The sequence below is a fragment of the Scyliorhinus canicula genome, chromosome 4 (genome assembly GCF_902713615.1).
Source record: "Scyliorhinus canicula chromosome 4, sScyCan1.1, whole genome shotgun sequence".
Classification (NCBI taxonomy): domain Eukaryota; kingdom Metazoa; phylum Chordata; class Chondrichthyes; order Carcharhiniformes; family Scyliorhinidae; genus Scyliorhinus; species Scyliorhinus canicula.
Window position 1 is genome coordinate 151,389,417 of NC_052149.1, and position 19,196 is coordinate 151,408,612.

Below are 19,196 nucleotides of genomic sequence, written 5' to 3' on the forward strand. Positions count from 1 at the left end.
TGAGACTGCACTTTGCAACTTCATTCAAGGCACCAGGGCTGAGCAATCCTCCCCCCCCCCCCCCCCATCCTCACCACTCCCACTATTGGAACGGAGGCCAATTGTATTGCCCTCGCTGCTGCCTAACCCAATATGGCAGGAGGGCCAAACATGTTCTGAATTCTCAGCTGCTTAGCTACAGTGCTGTGCGACAGCTTCAATCCACTGAAGTCAAATTTAAAACACAAGTACCCAAGCTATTCAAAAAAAAAAAGAATGTCTCTTTTATTTATAAGGCAATGAATAAAGAGAGCGGGTGGTCGTTATATTATCACAATCTTTGATTAAATTTATTAGAAAGACCAGGAATTCTTCAAGAGGATCAAGGAAATCGGCAGGAAGTTGCGAATCTTTGATCTTGGTTCAGGAATTTGGTGCAAGGGCTAAAATACAACAAAAATATAGAGTCTCTTCAAGTACAGTCTACACAAGGTAACAAAACAGATACCGTCTCACACAATCACTATACATCCTCCAGACCATCAGTAAACTCGGTTGGCCGCTCTCGTCCGACTTGCTTCTCCTCCTCTTCTTCATGTTCTCTCCCCCCTCCCCCCAGCCCTGCCCAGTCCTTTGCCGAGCTGAGATCTGGGCTGCAGCACACAGGGTGATTATTGCACCTCGGCAGGTTTTCCTCAGCCAAGTACATTAAATAAAACCACAACTTCTGCCTTGTGCAGCTGGGGAGCACTAAAGCCCTTCACAAGTTAAGCAAATGGCCAAATCTACTCAAAGATTATAAGCGCTCCGCTTTTTATTCTGTTTTTTTTTTCTCCTCCTGCCCCTTGGGAGGGGAGTGTAGAAAGAGGAAAGAGAGCAGAAAGGAGAGAAGGAGAAACCAACTACCCTATTAATAATCATAGCTTCACTGAGTTGTATATAATGTGAACTTGGGAGACAGGGGTTTCAATTTGAGGGCCCCTGAAAACTGTAATATTGTCTGTGGAGGTCAAGGGCCCTTTGCTTCTGCTCCTTGTTCCTCTTTGACTCATTTAATTCTGAAGGCACCATTCGGTGATCACCCCCAACTGGTCCCAGGAAGACGCCTTGCGGCATTTACTGCTGATGCACAATATGCACATGGGCTTTAGCAGGTGATGGAGTGTAGTCAAGTCTAAACAGTTCATCCATTGACAAGCAGGAAGATGAAAGGAGAGCAAAAAAGGATCGACACAACCTGTCTGCCAAGATTTAAACTCTTCACCCCCACCGTCCTAGGTAAGGGAGCTCACAGTTCGCAGCCCACATGACCTCCGCAAAATTGTGCAACTGGGAAAGTAGTGTAAAGACGGAATCTGGGAGAGAGAACAGTTTACGTGTCCCTTGCACTTGCTGCACATGGGACGCATTTTAAGGCGTAATCCGATGGGGTTTTAAAAAAAATTGTCCTGATATTTGCTTAACTGAGTTGGCTCAGTTTTCCTCAATCATTTCCAAATCCAGATCCTCGCAGGTACGTTGGAATGGGATGGCCTCTGTGCTGTCACAATAATTATTGGGATCCTCCTCTTCGTCACTTTCGCTCAGCGTTTCAATCCGGCAGCTTCTTGCTGGGCAGCTGTGCGACGAGTCCGGTTTGACGGCCGCGGTGACCGGGATGAGGATGGGAGACTGGTCCTTCAGGGCTTTCCTCTCCTTCAGCTCAAGGCAAGCAGGACTGCTCAAGTTTCTCCTCTGCAACCAAACGAAAACACAAGAAGTGAGAACTCTCATCAGAACAAGTCGTCTGAATTTAAATGTACAAATCAATGGCAGCAACTAATGCAGATTACAGTGTTGGGGGGGGGGGGGTAGAGTAAAGGGCAATCTATGCTGGATCTGAGCCAACGAAGAATTCCAGATACCATTACGAATTCACTTATTGGTCACACCATCTCTCCTTCAAGCACACCCACCCCGCCACTCAAATCTTCTGCCACTTTCTGATGAAGAGTGCTTGTACGGTGCAGTTTCACAGGCATTTCTTGTCTCCTTCCAGATTTGAAGAATGAGTCAGTTTTTATGTTTTTTAACGTGCATGTAGTATCATGGTCTAACCCAATTCCATTCTCATTTTATATTCACGTGTATTTCCAGGAAAAGTGAGGGGGGGGGGGCTGAAAGAGGGGTAAATCCTGATTAATTCTTACCCCTCCGCCTAGACTAGGGACACAAGTGCCTTCATCATTCCTGTTGAAAATCAGCTAACTGGGATTGAATCGGTGACCTTCCTGGCCTGTGTGCCTCATCACACCACCACTGACACATGCATTGGGGAGCGACCCATCAATAAGCTGCATTGCAGTTACACAAAGAGCAGACAATGAAGGACCTCTAACAAGAGGCTAGCTCAGCTGGGATCCTGTACATTATGTCTCGTCCATGGCAGACCTTTATTATAACAAAATGCTAAGTAGTGCTGAGAGAGGCTTTATCTTCACCACAGAGGCAGCGGCTGAGAGAATAGTGGGCAAAAACAGAAGTGGGGAAGCATGCAAGTCAAACGTTGTGAGGCATTCTACTTCTGCACTATGTCTGGGCATTATTTCATTTCTCACACGCATATATCACCTTCGTCATCTGGGCAAAGTAATAGAAATCCCTATTTTTGATGATAGGAAGTCATAAAAACAACCTCATGGTATTTACAGGATGCTAGCTTGCTGTGCATTATTCTGTTTTTCAATCAAAATGAATATTTCTTCAGAGATGAAAATATAAAGGATGAAGTCCAGGACTGATAGTTTTGTCAGGTGTATAGGAGAGAGTTGCATGTTGACAAAGCATTCATCATTGTAGTAGCCAGTTCTTGCCACTGGATGGTGCTAAATAACTATACCATTGCAATAGTCAATTCACCCACTGGGTAGTGCTATACAGAGGTAGGGTCTGGCAACTGGGAAGGTAATGGCTGTGGGAGCAGGGACCAATTAAATGAAAGGAAGATGGAGCATAAGGGGAGTGGAGGATGAAGGAATTTTACTTCCTCCTTCAAATTTTCACCCTTTCCATAAAAGTGTGCTGCTTTATGGGCATCATATTCTCTAATCGTTGATGACCAAAACATCTGCCAATGGAGGGGAGATCTGATTCAGTGCTTATCCAATATCCAAAAGAAAGAAATTTTGTGAGGGGTCACAGACATTAAACATTAACTCTGTTTTTCTCTCTCCGCAGATTCTGCCAGACCTACTGCGCATTTCCAGTATTACTCCAAAAGAGAAGACTTGCATTTACAAAAGTTCCTCAAAAGGCACCAAGCTGCTTCAGATACAACAAACTACCCTAAAATGCAGTGACTATTGTAGGTTCATATTCGCACCTCTAGTGGAGGGGGTGGGGGGGGGGGGGGGGGGGGGGGGGGGGGGGGGCAGAGGAGGAAAGAGACATATTTCAAATCTGACTTCTTTGGCTGTATTTTGAGACCTTAGGGCCGTGAAAGGTGCAATATAACTGCAAGTCCTTATGCAATGCCTCTATGACATTGCTTCCCACTGTATGAACCTGTTGAAGCCATTTGAAACGGGCAGGGTTTCCACAGGAGAAAATGGATGCAGCCAAAACAAATTCTGTGACAATAAGCGGTTGAAGAGAAGCTGTGTTGCAAGCAGGGCAGACAAAGTCCCCTTGGCCAAGTAATAATGCTGCACATACACATTTAAAGGAATGTACATCCATTTGGTACTTCTCAAGACATATTAGTCCCAAATGTATATGCGTGAGAGGAGAAAGAATAAGCAAAAGCTCCAAATGTTACTTAAAAATCCCAGTGTTTATTTGAGGTGGGGGGGGGGGGGGGGGGGGGGGGGTGGGGGGGGGGGGGGGGGGGGGGGAAGAAGGATACACAGTTTGCTTGGAGGATAAAAATCACCCCATTAGTTTTGTAAGAGAAAAATTTACAGGCCGCAAATTACCAAGGGTGACACGTTAAATCCTCTCCCAACAGGCTCTCTCTTAATCCAGCACGCTGGGCCCAACATACAAGTAAAGATAGTCTTCTACCCGAGTATGTTTATGGTGTTACAAGGAGATTATTCTCTCTCCCCACCCTCCAGTATGATCCACAGGTCAGATGTCACCCTATTGTTTCCACATAGTTCATCTTTAAACCAGCACTCCCCAAAATTAATATGTAAATGCTTATATTCGTGGAAAGGCAATGCGGAGTCAGGAGGTGGGGGGGGACGACTTTCTAGGAAGATAAAAACTCAGAGGAAGCTATAAATCCGCACTCAATAACAAGGACATCATGACGGATTCCCAGCATTTAAGGATGACATGGTGCAAGTGCCATATCCCCAATAAATTATACAATCAGCCCCTTCACGCCCCTCAGCAAAGAACAGGCCCTACATCCATTTTTAACAACACCAACCATTGCATTGTTTCGGGCTGTGCTTTCCCTGCTGTTAAGGAACCATTTATCAGCACACTCCCATTAAACTACCTACAGGGTAGGCTGAGAGCTGCTTTGAAACGTGGAGTCATTGAGAGGCTAAGTGTGGGAATGTTGCCCAGAGTTACAATGCTGACGGACAAAAGGGGTTTTCCTGCTTTTTGGCAGCATGAGACCGATCCTTGCCCGTGGTCCAGGGAGACCAAGTCAGCAATTTTAAAGACTTTGTGTCATGCACTTAGGAATTCTGTGTTTATAGGCAAGAAGCTGCTGTTTAAACACATCAAACACATGGATTCTAGGCCCAGAACAAGCAGCCCCATTTAAGATGGCAACGTAAAAGTCTAGACTTGGGATGAGTGAAACTCAATTGCCCTCACCTCACCCCTTCAACTCAAACTGGGCTGAGCAAAAAATTTAAATTTGGACTCAACTAAGGGTTTTTTAAAAACTGGTTAACACTAGAACATAAATCCTTAGTGTTTTCTGGTACTTTGGCAGTGTTTGCACTGCTGCCTCAGCTCCAGGGTCCTGAGTTCAATTCCGGCCTTGGCACCGTCTCCGGTTTCCTCCCACAATCCAAAGATGTGCATGGTAGGTGGATTGGCCATGCTAAATTGTCCCATAATGTCCAGCGACGTGCAGGTTAGGTTATGGGAATAGGCCGAGGTGGACACGTAAATGGGAAGATTGCTCATTTGAAAGGTCGGTGCAGACTCAATGGGTTGAATGGCCTCCTTCCGCACTGTAGTGATTCTATAAAGAATTTACTGTGGTGCTGCAGCCAAATCAAATTTTCGGAGTCTCTATTCTAAAATGGCCATTCCATGACGTGAGAAAAATGGCAAATTTAAGAATAAAATTTTTTTACAAAACTCCATCTGATAAATTATATCCAAGTTATATTTTGTGGATTTTTTAGCCCGTTGCCTAAATCCTCTGAGATAGGCTTGGTTGGACTGAGGACTCCATGATACCAATGTTCATCAACAACTAGCTACATTTATATAGCACCTTTACAGAGCAAAACATTTTGGCTTTGTTTCATTCACTAACATAAGCCTCAGAATAAAACATTCGGAACACTACACGGAAAGAAACCGGACGCAAGAGATTCAGGATGCCATAAAACGTAGTAACTAATGAGAGTAAATGAGGAAATAACTACTGACCCGACTGGTCAGGTTTCCTCCGGGTGTTCCCGTTTCCTCCCACAGTCCAAAGATGTGCTGGTTAGTGGATTGGCCATGCTAAAATTTCCCTTAGTATCCAAAAATGCACGTTAGCTGCGGTTACGTGAATAGGACAGGGGACTGGGCCTAGGTAGGGTGGTCTTTGAGGGTCGGTGCAGACTCGATGGGCCGAATGACCTCCTCCTGCACTGTAGCAATTCTATGGATTCTACAATTGTCCAAAAGCACCCAATTATCAGGAAATGGGAGTGAGTAAGGGGCAAAATACAAGCAGCTTTTGGGTACTTTATTCCCATCAGGTTTCCATATGTCCGAATGAGAAATAGCCTTGTGCATGTCTCGGGCAAGACAGCAACTGGGATGTTGCAGTGAAGCGGGGTATATAGGGAGGGGGAAATGTGTTACCCAGTACCTGCTACTGAGAGCATGGGAAGCAGTCAGTGCATAAACGCGAATCCCAGGTGGAGCCTGTGGGCTAGGCAGGCAGTGCAGCCCAATAGGTCCAGGCATAATGAACTCGGCCGCTCTGTATATGATCAACCACCATGATTACAATGATACAACACTTGGGTTCTGAAAAAGTACTTGCATTATCCATAAGCTTCAGAGGACTCTGAACCCAACTGAGGTTGCCAGGGTGCAAAAAAATAGATGTTTCAGCAGATCTGCTCAAAAGGGAAGTTCCTGCTCAGACAGCCCTCCTGCTTAGCTTAGGCTCAACATCCATCAAATATGTGTTATTCTTTATAAATAGTTACCATTACAGAGGCGTTCTACTTAAAAAATTTTTTTTAAAGTACCCAATTTATTTTTTTCCCAATTTCGGTGCAATTTAGTATGGCCAATCCACCTACCCTGCACATCTGTGTGTTGTGGGGGTGAGACCCACGCAATCACAGGGAGAATGTGCAAACTCCACACGGACAGTGACTCGGGGCCAGGATTGAACAGGGTCCTCTGCGCCGTGAGGCAGCTGTGCTAACCACTGCACCACCGTGCCGCCCGGAGTTTTACTATTGAAATAACCCTGCCCCAATGGATTACTCAGAAACACAACCACATTCATCCCATCTCTCACCAACCTAAGCTGGCATACATGCCTGAAAAGTATTTTGCTGCCAGTAGTAATGGTTTAATACTTTATGGTATTTTACTGTCTATTACTTCAACACAGACCTATTTCAAATAGACAAACAAAGAACAAAGAAAAGTACAGCACAGGAACAGGCCCTTCGGCCCTCCAAGCCTGCGCGTCTAAACTAAAATCTTCTACACTTCCTGGGTCCGTACCCCTCTACTCCCATCCTATTCATGTATTTTTCAAGATGCCCCTTAAATGTCACTATCGTCCCTGCTTCCACCACCTCCTCGGGCAGTGAGTTCCAGGCACCCACTACTCTCGGTGTAAAGAAATGTGCCTCGTACATCCACTCTAAACCTTGCCCCTCACATCTTAAACCTATGCCCCCTAGTAATTGACCCCTCTACCCTGGGGAAAAGTCTCTGCTATCCACTCTGTCTATGCCCCTCATAATTCTGTAGACCTTTATCAGGTCGCCCCTCAACCTCCTTCGTTCCAGTGAGAACAAACCAAGTTTATTCAACCTCTCCTCATAACTATGAAAAATGAAAATCGCTTATTGTCACGAGTAGGCTTCAATGAAGTTACTGTGAAAAACCCCTAGTCGCCACATTCCGGCGCCTGTCCGGGGAGGCTGGTACGGGAATCGAACCGTGCTGCTGGCCTGCTTGGTCTGCTTTAAAAGACAGCGATTTAGCTCAGTGAGCTAAACCAGCCCCTGGTTCAGTGAGCCACCAGCCTCAGTGAGCTAAACTAATGCCCTCCATACCAGGCAACATCCTGGTAAATCTCTTCTGCACCCTCTCTAAAGCCTCCACATCCTTCTGGTAGTGTGGCGACCAGAATTGAACACTATACTCCAAGTGTGGCCTAACTAAGGTTCTATACAGCTGTAGCATGACTTGCCAATGTTTATACTCAATGACCCGGCCATTGAAGGCAAGCATGCTGCCATTAAATCAGCTGGACCAGGGAACATTAGGCAGCCACCCATAATAATTATTAATTGTATTTTGAGACCATGATTTGAACAGTGCAAAACACTGAAGGATTGTCAGGTTGTTCTACAGTGGCTCAGCCAGTTTATCCAGTGAACTAAAGGTTTGAAACACTGATTTCAGTCCATTTTCAGTCTGCTCACCTCAGCTGGACAGGCAGCGGGGGTGCTGCAATTGACCCATATTGGAAAGGAGGGGGTGCCGCAGTTGGAACTGGGGGTGCCGCAATTGGAGCGGGGGTGCCCTGCAATTAACCCATCTTGGACAGGCAGCGGGGGTGCTGCAGTTGGAGAGGGGGTGTCACAATTGGAGCGGGGGGGGTGCTGCAATTGACCCATCAAGTCAGAGCTAGGAGAGGACGTTGCTCTTAAACCCTACCCAGTGATTACTGCTAAATATACATGTTGATATCAGATGAGAACAAGATTGGTCTTAAATGTGGTTCTCACACAGCCGAACAGCTTGCACACTCACAGCCTAGGGTCAGATATGAAGGAGGACCTGTGCTGGGAACTGGAGATGATTGGCGCTCACAAAACCATAGTCCAGTGAAGAGTCGATGCTCCTCGGAGGGCAGAGAAGTAAATGGACTAAAGTAAAAACAGAAAATACTTGTGAACCTGAGGCAGCATCAGTGGAGTGAGAAAATTAGTTCACGTTTTCAATGTGATTCTTCTTCACCGAGCTTTCTGCAAAACTCCCAAGGTTTCATTAGTAAACGAGACAGCAACTTGGGAGTTCTGGTGATACAACGAGCAGCCAGTGTGATGCTTTGTCACGCTCACATGCATGTCTTCTGTTTTCAAACCATCAGAGATCCTCAGAAACTTTGGCTGGAAAGCAGCAGCAGCATCACAGCTAAAGCTGCTAGCCCAGAAAGAGTAACTGCGCAGTGGATCACATCTCAGCTCAGGTCAGTGCAGAGAGAGAGAGAGAGAGAATGGGGGGGGGGGGGGGGGGGGTCTGCAGCCAGACACCTCCCAACCACTCCATCATCACAGCTTCACAGATTCATCGTTGGCTGCTCCGGAAGATCATTCATGGATTGGCTGTGCATGGCCCCAAGTTCAATTAATGCTGCTCATCGGCATCTGGGGAAAATAGCTATTGAGGCAAAATACTAGTCCCAACTCCGGAGAAGCAGAGAGAGAATGGAGAAAATTAAGGGTTAAAACAAGAAAATGCCACAAATCGAATGATGACCGGATTCTCAGTACTGTGACTACTGGTTTCCAGTAGTTGCCACTCGAGCTTTGAGCAGTGCTGGGCTGACCTCCGTCACATGATGGCCATTTTACATCAGTTACCTTCATAGGTAAACTGGGAGCACCAGATGCTTGGCCCTTGTTTTCTGCTCTGGTACAAAATCCAATCCAGTGCACAGGAAAGAGCGAGGTCCAGCAGCACACCAAACAACTCATTCCCAAAGAAACTGACCATTGCTGCGGATTGGACCATGGTGAACAATTGAGCACTTCTGCTATTTGCAGATCAGCGTGTGGCTGACTTGGTTCGGTGCCCGTTCAAGTCAATCCATCCATCCCCTCACCCAGATTTCAATGAAGCAGTCAAACAAACATCGCCACTGGAATCTTCCCTTTTTACAAAAAAAAAGAACAGCCACTACCAATACTTTCAACAAACAAAACATAATAGTGTATTCTTGCCAAAATAAAAATCTTCTGATACCAGCAGAAGTCAATAAAAGGAATAACCAGATTAAATCTTCCACAAGTTGGAACAGGAAGTGATAACAGCAGAATTTCAACGCCAAAGGCACCACAGCACTCGGGAGAAATCTCAAACACAGCCATTTTTGAACATTATCAGGACCTTGACTAATAGAATGTGCTATTTTAAACCCTCTCCCCCAAGACCAGACTAAACCACACAAAGATACACAGCGACCCCTCGCAATCCCACTGGCTCATCTCCGGGGCTTTTTGCAAACTGGAAAGGTTTGCTTTTGTAAACGAAAGACATCTGCTTCAAGCTGGTTTTCTTGCCAATCACAGGAACCTTCAAAATGGAATGGCAAAAACAACCATCAGCAGACAATCCAGCAAGAGGTGAAAACGCCCAGGACGTGCTGTTTGCACTTTACAGAAATATTGCAACAAGGGGCCTAAATAAAAAAAATCCATGGACACATGACACGGGGCATGGATCGTTACTCATTTGTCCACATGGTCTGGCATTACAATGCTTGCATACTTTTAAAAATAAATTTAGAGTACCCAATTCATTTTTTCTAATTGAGGGGAAATTTAGTGTGGCCAATCCACCTACCCTGCACATCTTTGGGTTGTGGTGGCGAAACCCACGCAAACATGGGGAGAACGTGCAAACTCCACAGGGACAGTGACCCTGAGCCGGGATCGAACCTGGGACCTCGGCGCCCTGAGGCAACAGGGCTAACCCACTGCACCACCATGCTGCCCTACAATGCTTACATATGATGGGAGGTGTAGAACCATTTACCACACCCTCTCCTCCATGCCCCTCCAGCCAACTAATCTGAAATCATTCTCTGTTGCTCTGCACTGGGGCAAGAGATTGCACCATGTCTCAACTACACAGCTAGCAGATTAGCAAAAAGATCACCCATCTCTCATGCACAGGCAATAGGCTGGTGTAAGCATACACAGGTTTGACTGTATTTGCTATGAAATATTGCTCAGAGAGGATTACTGTGAACTATGCTCCTGGTGCTGGTTGGCACCGATTTCTCCTCTGCCACAGGCAAGGTTTTGCATAGCAGAATATGGCCCACATTACTTTCTTAGGTTAGATGTCACATTAAATCCACATAGGGCTCAACAGAACCTTTACAGAAAAACAGTGCGACAGCCGATCTGGGAAAGCTGGATGGTTTTAACCTACGTCAAATCTGTGCTGCCAGGACAGTGCAGAAAAAGCTATAACTCCAGATCTAACTTATGTTCTATCTGACCTAGGATCAGCCGCTGAAAACACCTTAAAAAAAAAGGTGTTGCATTTCCTGAAACTGACAGCCATCATTTGTCATTAGCCAAAATATGTCAAAACAAAGTCTTCCTTTATCTAAACCCTCTTGGTCAAAGCATGAGCAGCTGAGGTGATCCAAACCGAGATTGGGTTCGAACCCATAACAAGCGCCCCACTCACTGTGCATATGCACCCCAACAATGGATTATCTGGAATCCTGCCCAATGACTGTGTGCATGGAGGTCACTGTGGTGTTTGAAGTTACTGTTCTGTATTTACATCCCATAACAGGAAGGGTGGGCTATTACAGCAGCCAAAATTAATGTATTTGATAGGACAAGGATAGGAACAGGAAAAGAACACTTCAATGGGAAATTGCGAATCACACCAATAAGCTAAAATCAGCAACCCCTCATGTAAGTTCTAAAAATACCAGACAGCACACACTCAGTTTTATAGTATATGGAGTACAACTCAGTATTTCACAATGTAACCTTACTCAGTCTTGTCTGTGCTGATAGGGGTGAACTGTTTATTTCTGTGCTCGATCTGTGTAAAGTCACCAGGCAAGTCTTGGGATTCAAACCTATCTGTACTGAATTAAGCTCTTATCATAACTGGCCCCAGAACTAGGAAGAGGAGGGGGGAAAAAACATTGTTCACTGATCACTGTCCAGTATCTTCATATTAAAAACAAACTTCAGCTGTGGTCCCAGTGTGGGCATCAACCTTGGCCTACACAAGTGTCCATAATTGCCTCCCTTGGATGGGCATTTCTACAAAACACTGAGTAAACAGATTCAGCATCATTCTGTGTCCACCCCAGCAAACCGATAAAGGAAATCAAGTTCTCTTTGGTTAACAAGTGTGGTGAATGTAGGAAATTGTTATAAGTTAATTTTGTAGTAATATTATTTAAAAACCCTGGGTTCAAACATATCCATGCAATTTGTCTACTAACATTGTGATTAAGGGGTTGTAAAGGAGAGAATAATTTTTGATTTTAACCATTTACTGGTTTACATATAGATGGCTAGTGGAATATTGTTGATGATCAGGATGTTGCCTACGGTGCAGATAATTTGGGGATTGCATTTAGTCTTAGCTAACCAGATCATGGGACATCGTAGTGTGAGGAGACTGGATAATGCCTTATGCTTAAGATACAGATTATGAAAGTAAGAGGAGGGGCAGCACGGTGGCACAGTGATTAGCATTGCTGCCTATGGCGCTGAGGACCCGGGTTCGAATCCCGGCTCTGGGTCACTGTCCGTGAGGAGTTTGCACATTCTCCCTGTGTCTGCGTGGGTTTCACCCCCACAACCCAAAAGATGTGCAGGATAGGTAGATTGGCCACTCTAAATTGCCCCTTAATTGGAAAAAATAATTGGGTACTCTAAATTTATTTAAAAAAATGAAAGAGGAGGAGCCGGGTCTATCTGTAGTTTTGCAATTTGCCACAGGATTTAAATTTTTTTTTAAAAAAAGCACCCAATTATTTTTTTCAAATTAAGGGGCAATTTAGCATGGCCAATCCACCTAACCTGCACATCTTTGAGTGATGGGGGGTGAGACGCATGCAGACAGGAAGAGAACGTGCAAATGCCATACAGTGACCCGGAATCGAATCCGGGTCCTCAGCGCTGTAGGCAGTAGTGCTAACCATTACACCACTGTGCCGCCCATTTGCCAAACGATTTTAGTCCGACAAGACAGAAGGATTTTCAGGTTGTTCCTAAAAGGTTCTCTCCAAAGGTTTGCCCAGAAGTGCAAGTAGCCCTGATATAACAATTTATTTATAAGTGACATTTGAACTGTATTGGGTTGCTTAATTGGAATATATAGTGGCAGATGTAGATAGGGAGTAAGTTTGTTCCCCCTATTATTTAAGAACTGTTTTAATTGTTAATTGGAAAGCTATTACGATGTTGCTAATGTGATGAATTCTGTGTTTAAATTAAAGCTTTGTTTAACATAAAAGAAAACTATTGGGCAGTTTTATCACCACGCCTGTGGTTTCGTAGTCTTCCCTCACAGTCTTACAAATTTCAAATCGTTGGGATTCTCGTACCAAAGTCCCAACAGAAAAGCCTCCAGTTTCAGTCTGTAACAGGTCAATAATGAGAAAAAAAAAACTTGCTCTTTTGCTTGTTTATAGGAATGAGTGTTGCTGTGAAGGCCAACATTTGTTGCCCTGACTTAATTGCTTTCGAGAAGGTGGTGGTGAGCCATCTCCCTGAACTACTCTAGTCCATCTGCTGTAGGTACAGCCACAGTACTGTTTTGGGGAGGTGACAAGATATTGACCCAGTGACAGTGAAGGAACAATGATTTAGTTCCATGTCAGGATGCTTGGAGAGGAACTTTCCCATGCATTTGCTGGCCTTGTCCTTCTTCATGATAGAGGTCACAGGGTTGGGAGGTGCTGTCAAAGGGGCCTTGGTAAGTTGTTGCAGTGCATCTTGTAACTGACACACACTTCATACATGGTACAATGACGTTGGAGGGATTGAATATTAAAGGTGGTAGATTGCATATCAATCAAGCAGACTTTGTCCTAAGTGGTGTCAAGCTTCTTGAGTGTTGGCAAATGGCAAATGGTGAGTATACCTTCACATTTGTGCTTGTGTCTTTAGATGGTGGACAGGCTTTGGGGATTCAAGAGGGGAGTTACTTGCCCATAATTCCCAGTCTGCTTTTGTAGGCACAGTATTTGTATGGCTGGTCCACTTATGCTTCTGGTCAATGGTGACCCTAGGATGTTAATGGTGGGGGATTTATTTTTTAATTCACTTATGAGATGTAGGTGTTGTTGGCCAGGCCGGTACTTATTGTCCATTCTTAGTTGTCCTCAAGAAGGTGGTGGTGAGCTGCCTCCTTGAACCACTGCAGCCCATGAGGTGTAGGTACACCCACAGTGCTGTTAGGGAGGGAATTCCAGGATCTTGACCCAGCAACAGTGAAGAAATGTTCCAAGTCAGGAACATTTCAGTATCTGAGAAGTTGCAAAAGATATTGAACTTTGTGCAATCATTCATTGGTGAACATGCCCATTTCTGACCTTATAATGGAGTGAAGGCCATCGATAAAGCAACTGAAGATGGCTGGGCCTCGGACACTACCCTGAGGAACTCCTGCAGCTAGATCTCAATAACTACCATCTTCCTTAGTGCTAGGTCACCCCAATCAGAAGAGAGCTTTCCCCCAATTCCCATTAATTTCAGTTTTGCTGGACTCCTTGATACCACGCGCCATCAATGCTGTTAGGTTGTACAGGGCAGTCACTCCCATCTCACCTCTGAAATTCAGTTCTTTCCCTGGACCAAAACTGTAATGAGGCCAGGAGTTGATTGGCCTTGGTTAACCCAAACAGTATGTCAGTGAGCAGATTATTCATGAAAGAGTCACTTGACAGCACTGCTGAAGCCATTTTTCATCACTTTGTTGATAGTAATTAGTCGGATCGGATTTGTCACGTTTCCACATTGTTATGTAGATGTCAGTGTTATAGCTGTACTGGAACAGCTTAGCTAGGGCACATTCGATAGTACATCTCAGTCCGACTGCCAAGATATTGTCAGGGCCGACAGTCTTTGCAGCATCCAATACCTTCAACAGTTTTTTAAAAAAAAATTAAGTACCCAATTATTTTTTTTTCCCAATTAAGGCACAATTTAGCGTGGCACATTTTTGGGTTGTGGGGTGAAACACACAGACGCGGGGAGAATGTGCAAAATCCACACTGGCAATGACCTGGGGCCGGGTTTCAAACCCGGGTCCTCGCTAACCACTGTGCCACATGTCGCCCACGCCTTCAACAGTTTCTTAACATCACATGAAGTTAATTGACTTGGCTGAAGACTGACATCTGTGGTCTTGGGGACCTCAGGAGGAGACTGAGACGCATCATCCACTCGGCACTTCTGCCTGAAGAATGCAAACGCTTCTATCTCACCTTTTGTACTGGCAACCTGGGCTCCCATCACCAGGGGCGGGGATACTTCTGGAGCCACCTCCTCCAATTAGTCGTTTAATTGTCCACCACCATTCACTGAAGTACTGTTTGCTCTCCAGACCAAAGTAATAGGTGCCGACCAGATTGCAAGAAAGCTGGGAACTATGGGACTAGACAATTGCTAGCAGCATTCACATATCCTTAGGGAAGGTGGGAGAGTGGAGAAGGGAGAGTTCTATTGTTAGCTGCTGGATCCATCTCCAAGGCATCCACTGGTTCTATACTGGATCTGGGCTGAGTTGATGGATCTCAAAGATAGGATAGCAATTTGTGTACTACAGCTGGCCTCAGAACCCTTGAGCCTTCAGAGGAAAGAGAAAGAAAAGATCATTTGGGGTTCCCACTCCAGCTATAGAGTGACACCTATTGGAAAGCATGCAAGTGCAGACCTCAGCTAAGGGCTGGTGTCAGACCCAGCCTTGCCCACCCCAAACTCCCAATTTTTGAAACATTGCCAATATCGTGGGAAACCACAACACCGGCAAAAGTATGAGGACTCTCTCCTGGATCAGAGTGGAGAGTGAGGTACAATAGAGCTCCAGAGGCACCAACTCTCCTTTATGATGACTCTCTCCTGGATCATAGTGAGGTACAATAGAGCTCCAGAGGCACCAACTCTCCTTTATGATGACTCTCTCCTGGATCAGTGAGGTACAATAGAGCTCCAGAGGCACCAACTCTCCACCCTGTCATCTTCAGTCCTTCAAAAATATCTGGTGACATCTCCTTTAGTGCAAGCTGATCAACACCTCAAGGACTGCAGCGGTTCAAGAAGGCAATTCACCACCACGATCTGAAGGGCAACTAGGGATGGGGCAATAAATGCTGGCCGAAGAAGCGACACCCACCTCCTGTAAAATAATTTTTAAAAAACACTGCAGTAGTCAATGCTGCAATGATGTGAAGAGCTGCTGGTAAGGTTTCCATCAACATGAATACCTTTGGATTTCAGCTTCACCATCAGTCACTGCATGAGAAAGGATATAACCAATGGGACGTAGCATTGGCATTTTGAATAGCTTCATCATAATGATGCAGTGGCTGCCAGTATGCTGTGGGCAGGCTTGGGAGCTACAGCCTCAAGAATAAAGCATTTGAAATTTAAAAAAGTTGTTTTAGCTGCTGCCGTTACAGTTTTCCTTGTCCTGTGAAAGGAATCAAAAAGAGTTAGCTAACCTCAGTCCATGTAGAAATGAGTGGTGGCAGTCTCCCTTGGCTAAAGTGGGTGGGAGGGAAGAGAAATAACTGTCCTTCTCCAGTGGCTGCTGCATACAAGGATATTGGATGAGAAGGGAATCAAACTTGGCCGTGCCTCTTGACGCTGTCAGAACAGCAGTTTAGGTTTGAGATTCCCCACACAGTTAAGCTTCTGGTTTGAAAGGCACCACTATGGGTTAGCTGCCAAGTGGAGGCCAGGTATTCCCTCAGAGGAAAAAGGGGAACAAAATAAACAGGACCATCAATTCTATTCAATAATGCCTGTGCAAGACCTTTTCACTTACTGTAATGAAGCTGGGATAGCCATTTCCAAATACCTTCCCATACCTCACTTTACTCAACAGCAAAAGAAAATAACGTAATCAAAACTCAAGTCAAAAACTCAGAGACAAATCTCTTCCAGTAAACTAGAGATCACCGGTCTCTCATTATCTTCTCGGCCAGAGAGGAACGAGAGCAGATTTCTAACCAAAAATGATCAATTGCAAGTTTGAACTTTCTCTGCTGCCTGAGGCAGATCTGTTAAAGGAGGTTATGACCCACAACAATACCCGACACAGAAGAGTGTGGGGAAAGGGCATGGTCATTGCGAAAGGGTCAGCTGCCAGATGTTCTGACTAAGAGAGGATAATAAACCCATTATTTTACGTGGAGGCCGAGAGGGGCAGGTTGATCATTTTTGCTATCAGAACTCTTGGAAGTCCAGCTTTGGTCAAAATACAAACATGTCAATATAATTGGAGTCATACATGCACACACCATGAATATTTTGAAAACGTACAATAAACGAGGCCAAAACATTGTTAAAGCATCATTGCTTTCAAGGACACCCAAGGACAACACCAGACCTATACAGCTGTCCCAGAGCAAGAAAACAGAACTTGATGCACAAGGAAAGGGAAAGATCAGACAGAACCAAAGAAAAAAATAACCATCTTCGACGGTTAACCTTTACCCAGAAGGGTGGGCAGATACCATGCTCCTGGTCACCCATTGGCACACTGAACTGATTCGTGAGGGCGATACAAAGGCATCAACAACTCTCGGTTTCTACTTGCTGCCATGTTGGTGGAGCACTTTACCACTGCTTGAAGCTGCCTCTGACACAAGAGCACCATTCTGGGAACTGCAGGTTGAATGTACATTCCTACCAACCTCAAACACCAGACAGCCTTACGTACAGTACATGAACACAGCAGGTCTGCCTCTGAAACCCCCATTCATATCATTGTTGCCAGAGACAATGCCAGTCTTCTACTGGCTATTCCACCACACACTGTAAACTTCAGTTGATTCAAGCCACTCCTCCCCAATTCTTATTCCTCACCAATTCTCACGTTTCTGGCTGGCATTGGCGCCAGCTTTCCCAAAGCGTCACATTTAAAATGTCATTCTGGTGTTTAAATCTCTTCATGGCCTTCCTCCCGTTCTCTATGTGCTTCTCAGACACTGACCTTTTGTGCATACCCCTCTCCGAACTGTTGCCATTGATGGCTGTGCCTTTTGGTGTCCAAGATCATTTACTCTCACTATCCCTCCCTGAAGCCTTCTCCACAGCCCTCACTCCAACCCTCCTTTGTCCAAGCTTTAGGTCATTCCCTCCTCAAATATCTCATTTGTCTTGATGTATTAATGGCTTCAAGATGCCTTCATGTGTTTCTACATTAAATGCGCTATACAAATGCAAGCTATTGTTGGGTTGAACACAAACAATTGTAATATTTGCTACGGCAGCCTGTTAGCCCTCACTGTAAATATTACTCTATAGGCCTAACCCAGGCTCAAGTCTGCAAGCACATAATGTAATTTATTTCAACAAGATTAATATTTATACAAAAGCAAACAGTTCGGTCAGAAAGACTCTTTCCATATTTGTTTTTATTTAATTCTATATTTTTTGTGATGCTGTTTCTTTGTGGCTAAACATAGAAGCCATTAGGTAGCTACTGAGCATGTACCGTACAGGAGACATCATAACATAAAATGGTCTGGACTGATAACTTAATCTTCACAAACCATGTTGATGCAACATGTCCTACTTATATGTAACCATCACGCTGTCATAATAAAGCAGCTTTCTTTATACTGCAAGGGTAGTTGAATTTTCTCAGCATGTCCAGGCATGTATAACAGATTCTGCAGTGCAAGATACTGTTTATTTAAGGGAATTCTTGCTCCGATTCCCCCGAATTCATTTTCCCACGATGTTTTGCCAGTGGGCATTTTGAATCCTGCACTGCAGGGACAACAGACATAATAGCGACAATCACTTAGTAGCGATCGTTCTCTGCTCCCCCACCCAGATTCGTAAATTTATAACACTGTCCTCACAGTTTTGTCACAGCTAAATATTACATTTGTTAAGATATACAAGAGATATACAAGAGCAGTACTTTACTGAGCAGAAACCAACGAAGACCACAAGTGACTGCACACACAGCGTTTTCTAAAACCATCAACTTGGAGTTTGGACGGTCATGAATGAGAAATAAATACCATACATTAAATATTTATTTGCAGATTTTTATTTTTTTTCGAAGAACAAAACAACTTGGCACACCCTGAGTACTGCACAGTGTAAGGCAGCCTGTACACTCTCTACAATAGCTGGTAGATGTAAATAAATTTGATCAGAAAAAGGAAAAACAATGTGGAGAGAGGGTGGAAATCCAACTCCAGAGCAAAGACTCACGCAAATAAAAAGGCCCATTCGGCAGTTTGGATTTACAAAAAAGGTGAGACTGGCTGGTTATGTAATTTAACAGGAAATATTACACTACAATTGCAGCCACAGTGAAATGTTTACGTGCAAAATGTGACAATTCACACTTCAGGAGATCCCCTCTCGTCTTCTGTGCTTTACCAGTTACCCACCTTTTCACACGTCTATCCAATAACGCATGAGAAACACACATCATATCACATCGCAATTATATATATGTTATAGGATTTGCACATTTTCTCTCTGGTTGGTTGAGTATCAAGTCAGAAAATTGCGGCTTCAAGCCCAAGTCAAGATTTAAATGCATCAACGAGCAGATATCTCACGACAATGCGGAGGGAGTACCGCATTTTTGGAGATACTATCCTTAGGACGTGATGTTGAACCAGGGTCCCAGCTGTCAGTTCTAATAGTTCAGTGGCAAGTGAATCAACCATGTGCCACTTATGGTCTTACGGCACTCTTGGAGGTGCAGGGAGTTCTCCCAATTCTTAATCAATGCCATTATCGTCTAATTGTTGCTCGCACAATCTAGATAAAATGAGTGTAGCGTTTAACAGTCAGCGCACAAAATCATGGTAGGTCAAA

The 19,196-nt window shown here is 44.6% G+C and overlaps 1 protein-coding gene across 4 annotated transcripts in view; it reads right to left on the minus strand.

Moving 5' to 3' along the window:
* Window positions 1–239: 239 nt before the first annotated feature.
* fam53c (family with sequence similarity 53 member C) overlaps window positions 240–19,196 on the minus strand; it is a 145,176-nt gene continuing 126,219 nt past the window's right edge. For 3 of the 4 annotated variants that reach the window (XM_038795348.1, XM_038795351.1, XM_038795352.1), the window contains one exon: window positions 240–1,713. In XM_038795348.1, coding sequence (XP_038651276.1) covers window positions 1,453–1,713 — 261 coding nt within the window. In that variant the 3' untranslated portion in view covers window positions 240–1,452. Of the gene's footprint in view, window positions 1,714–18,420; window positions 19,140–19,196 lie in introns of those variants that run through there. The other variant, XM_038795353.1, reaches the window with a different exon arrangement.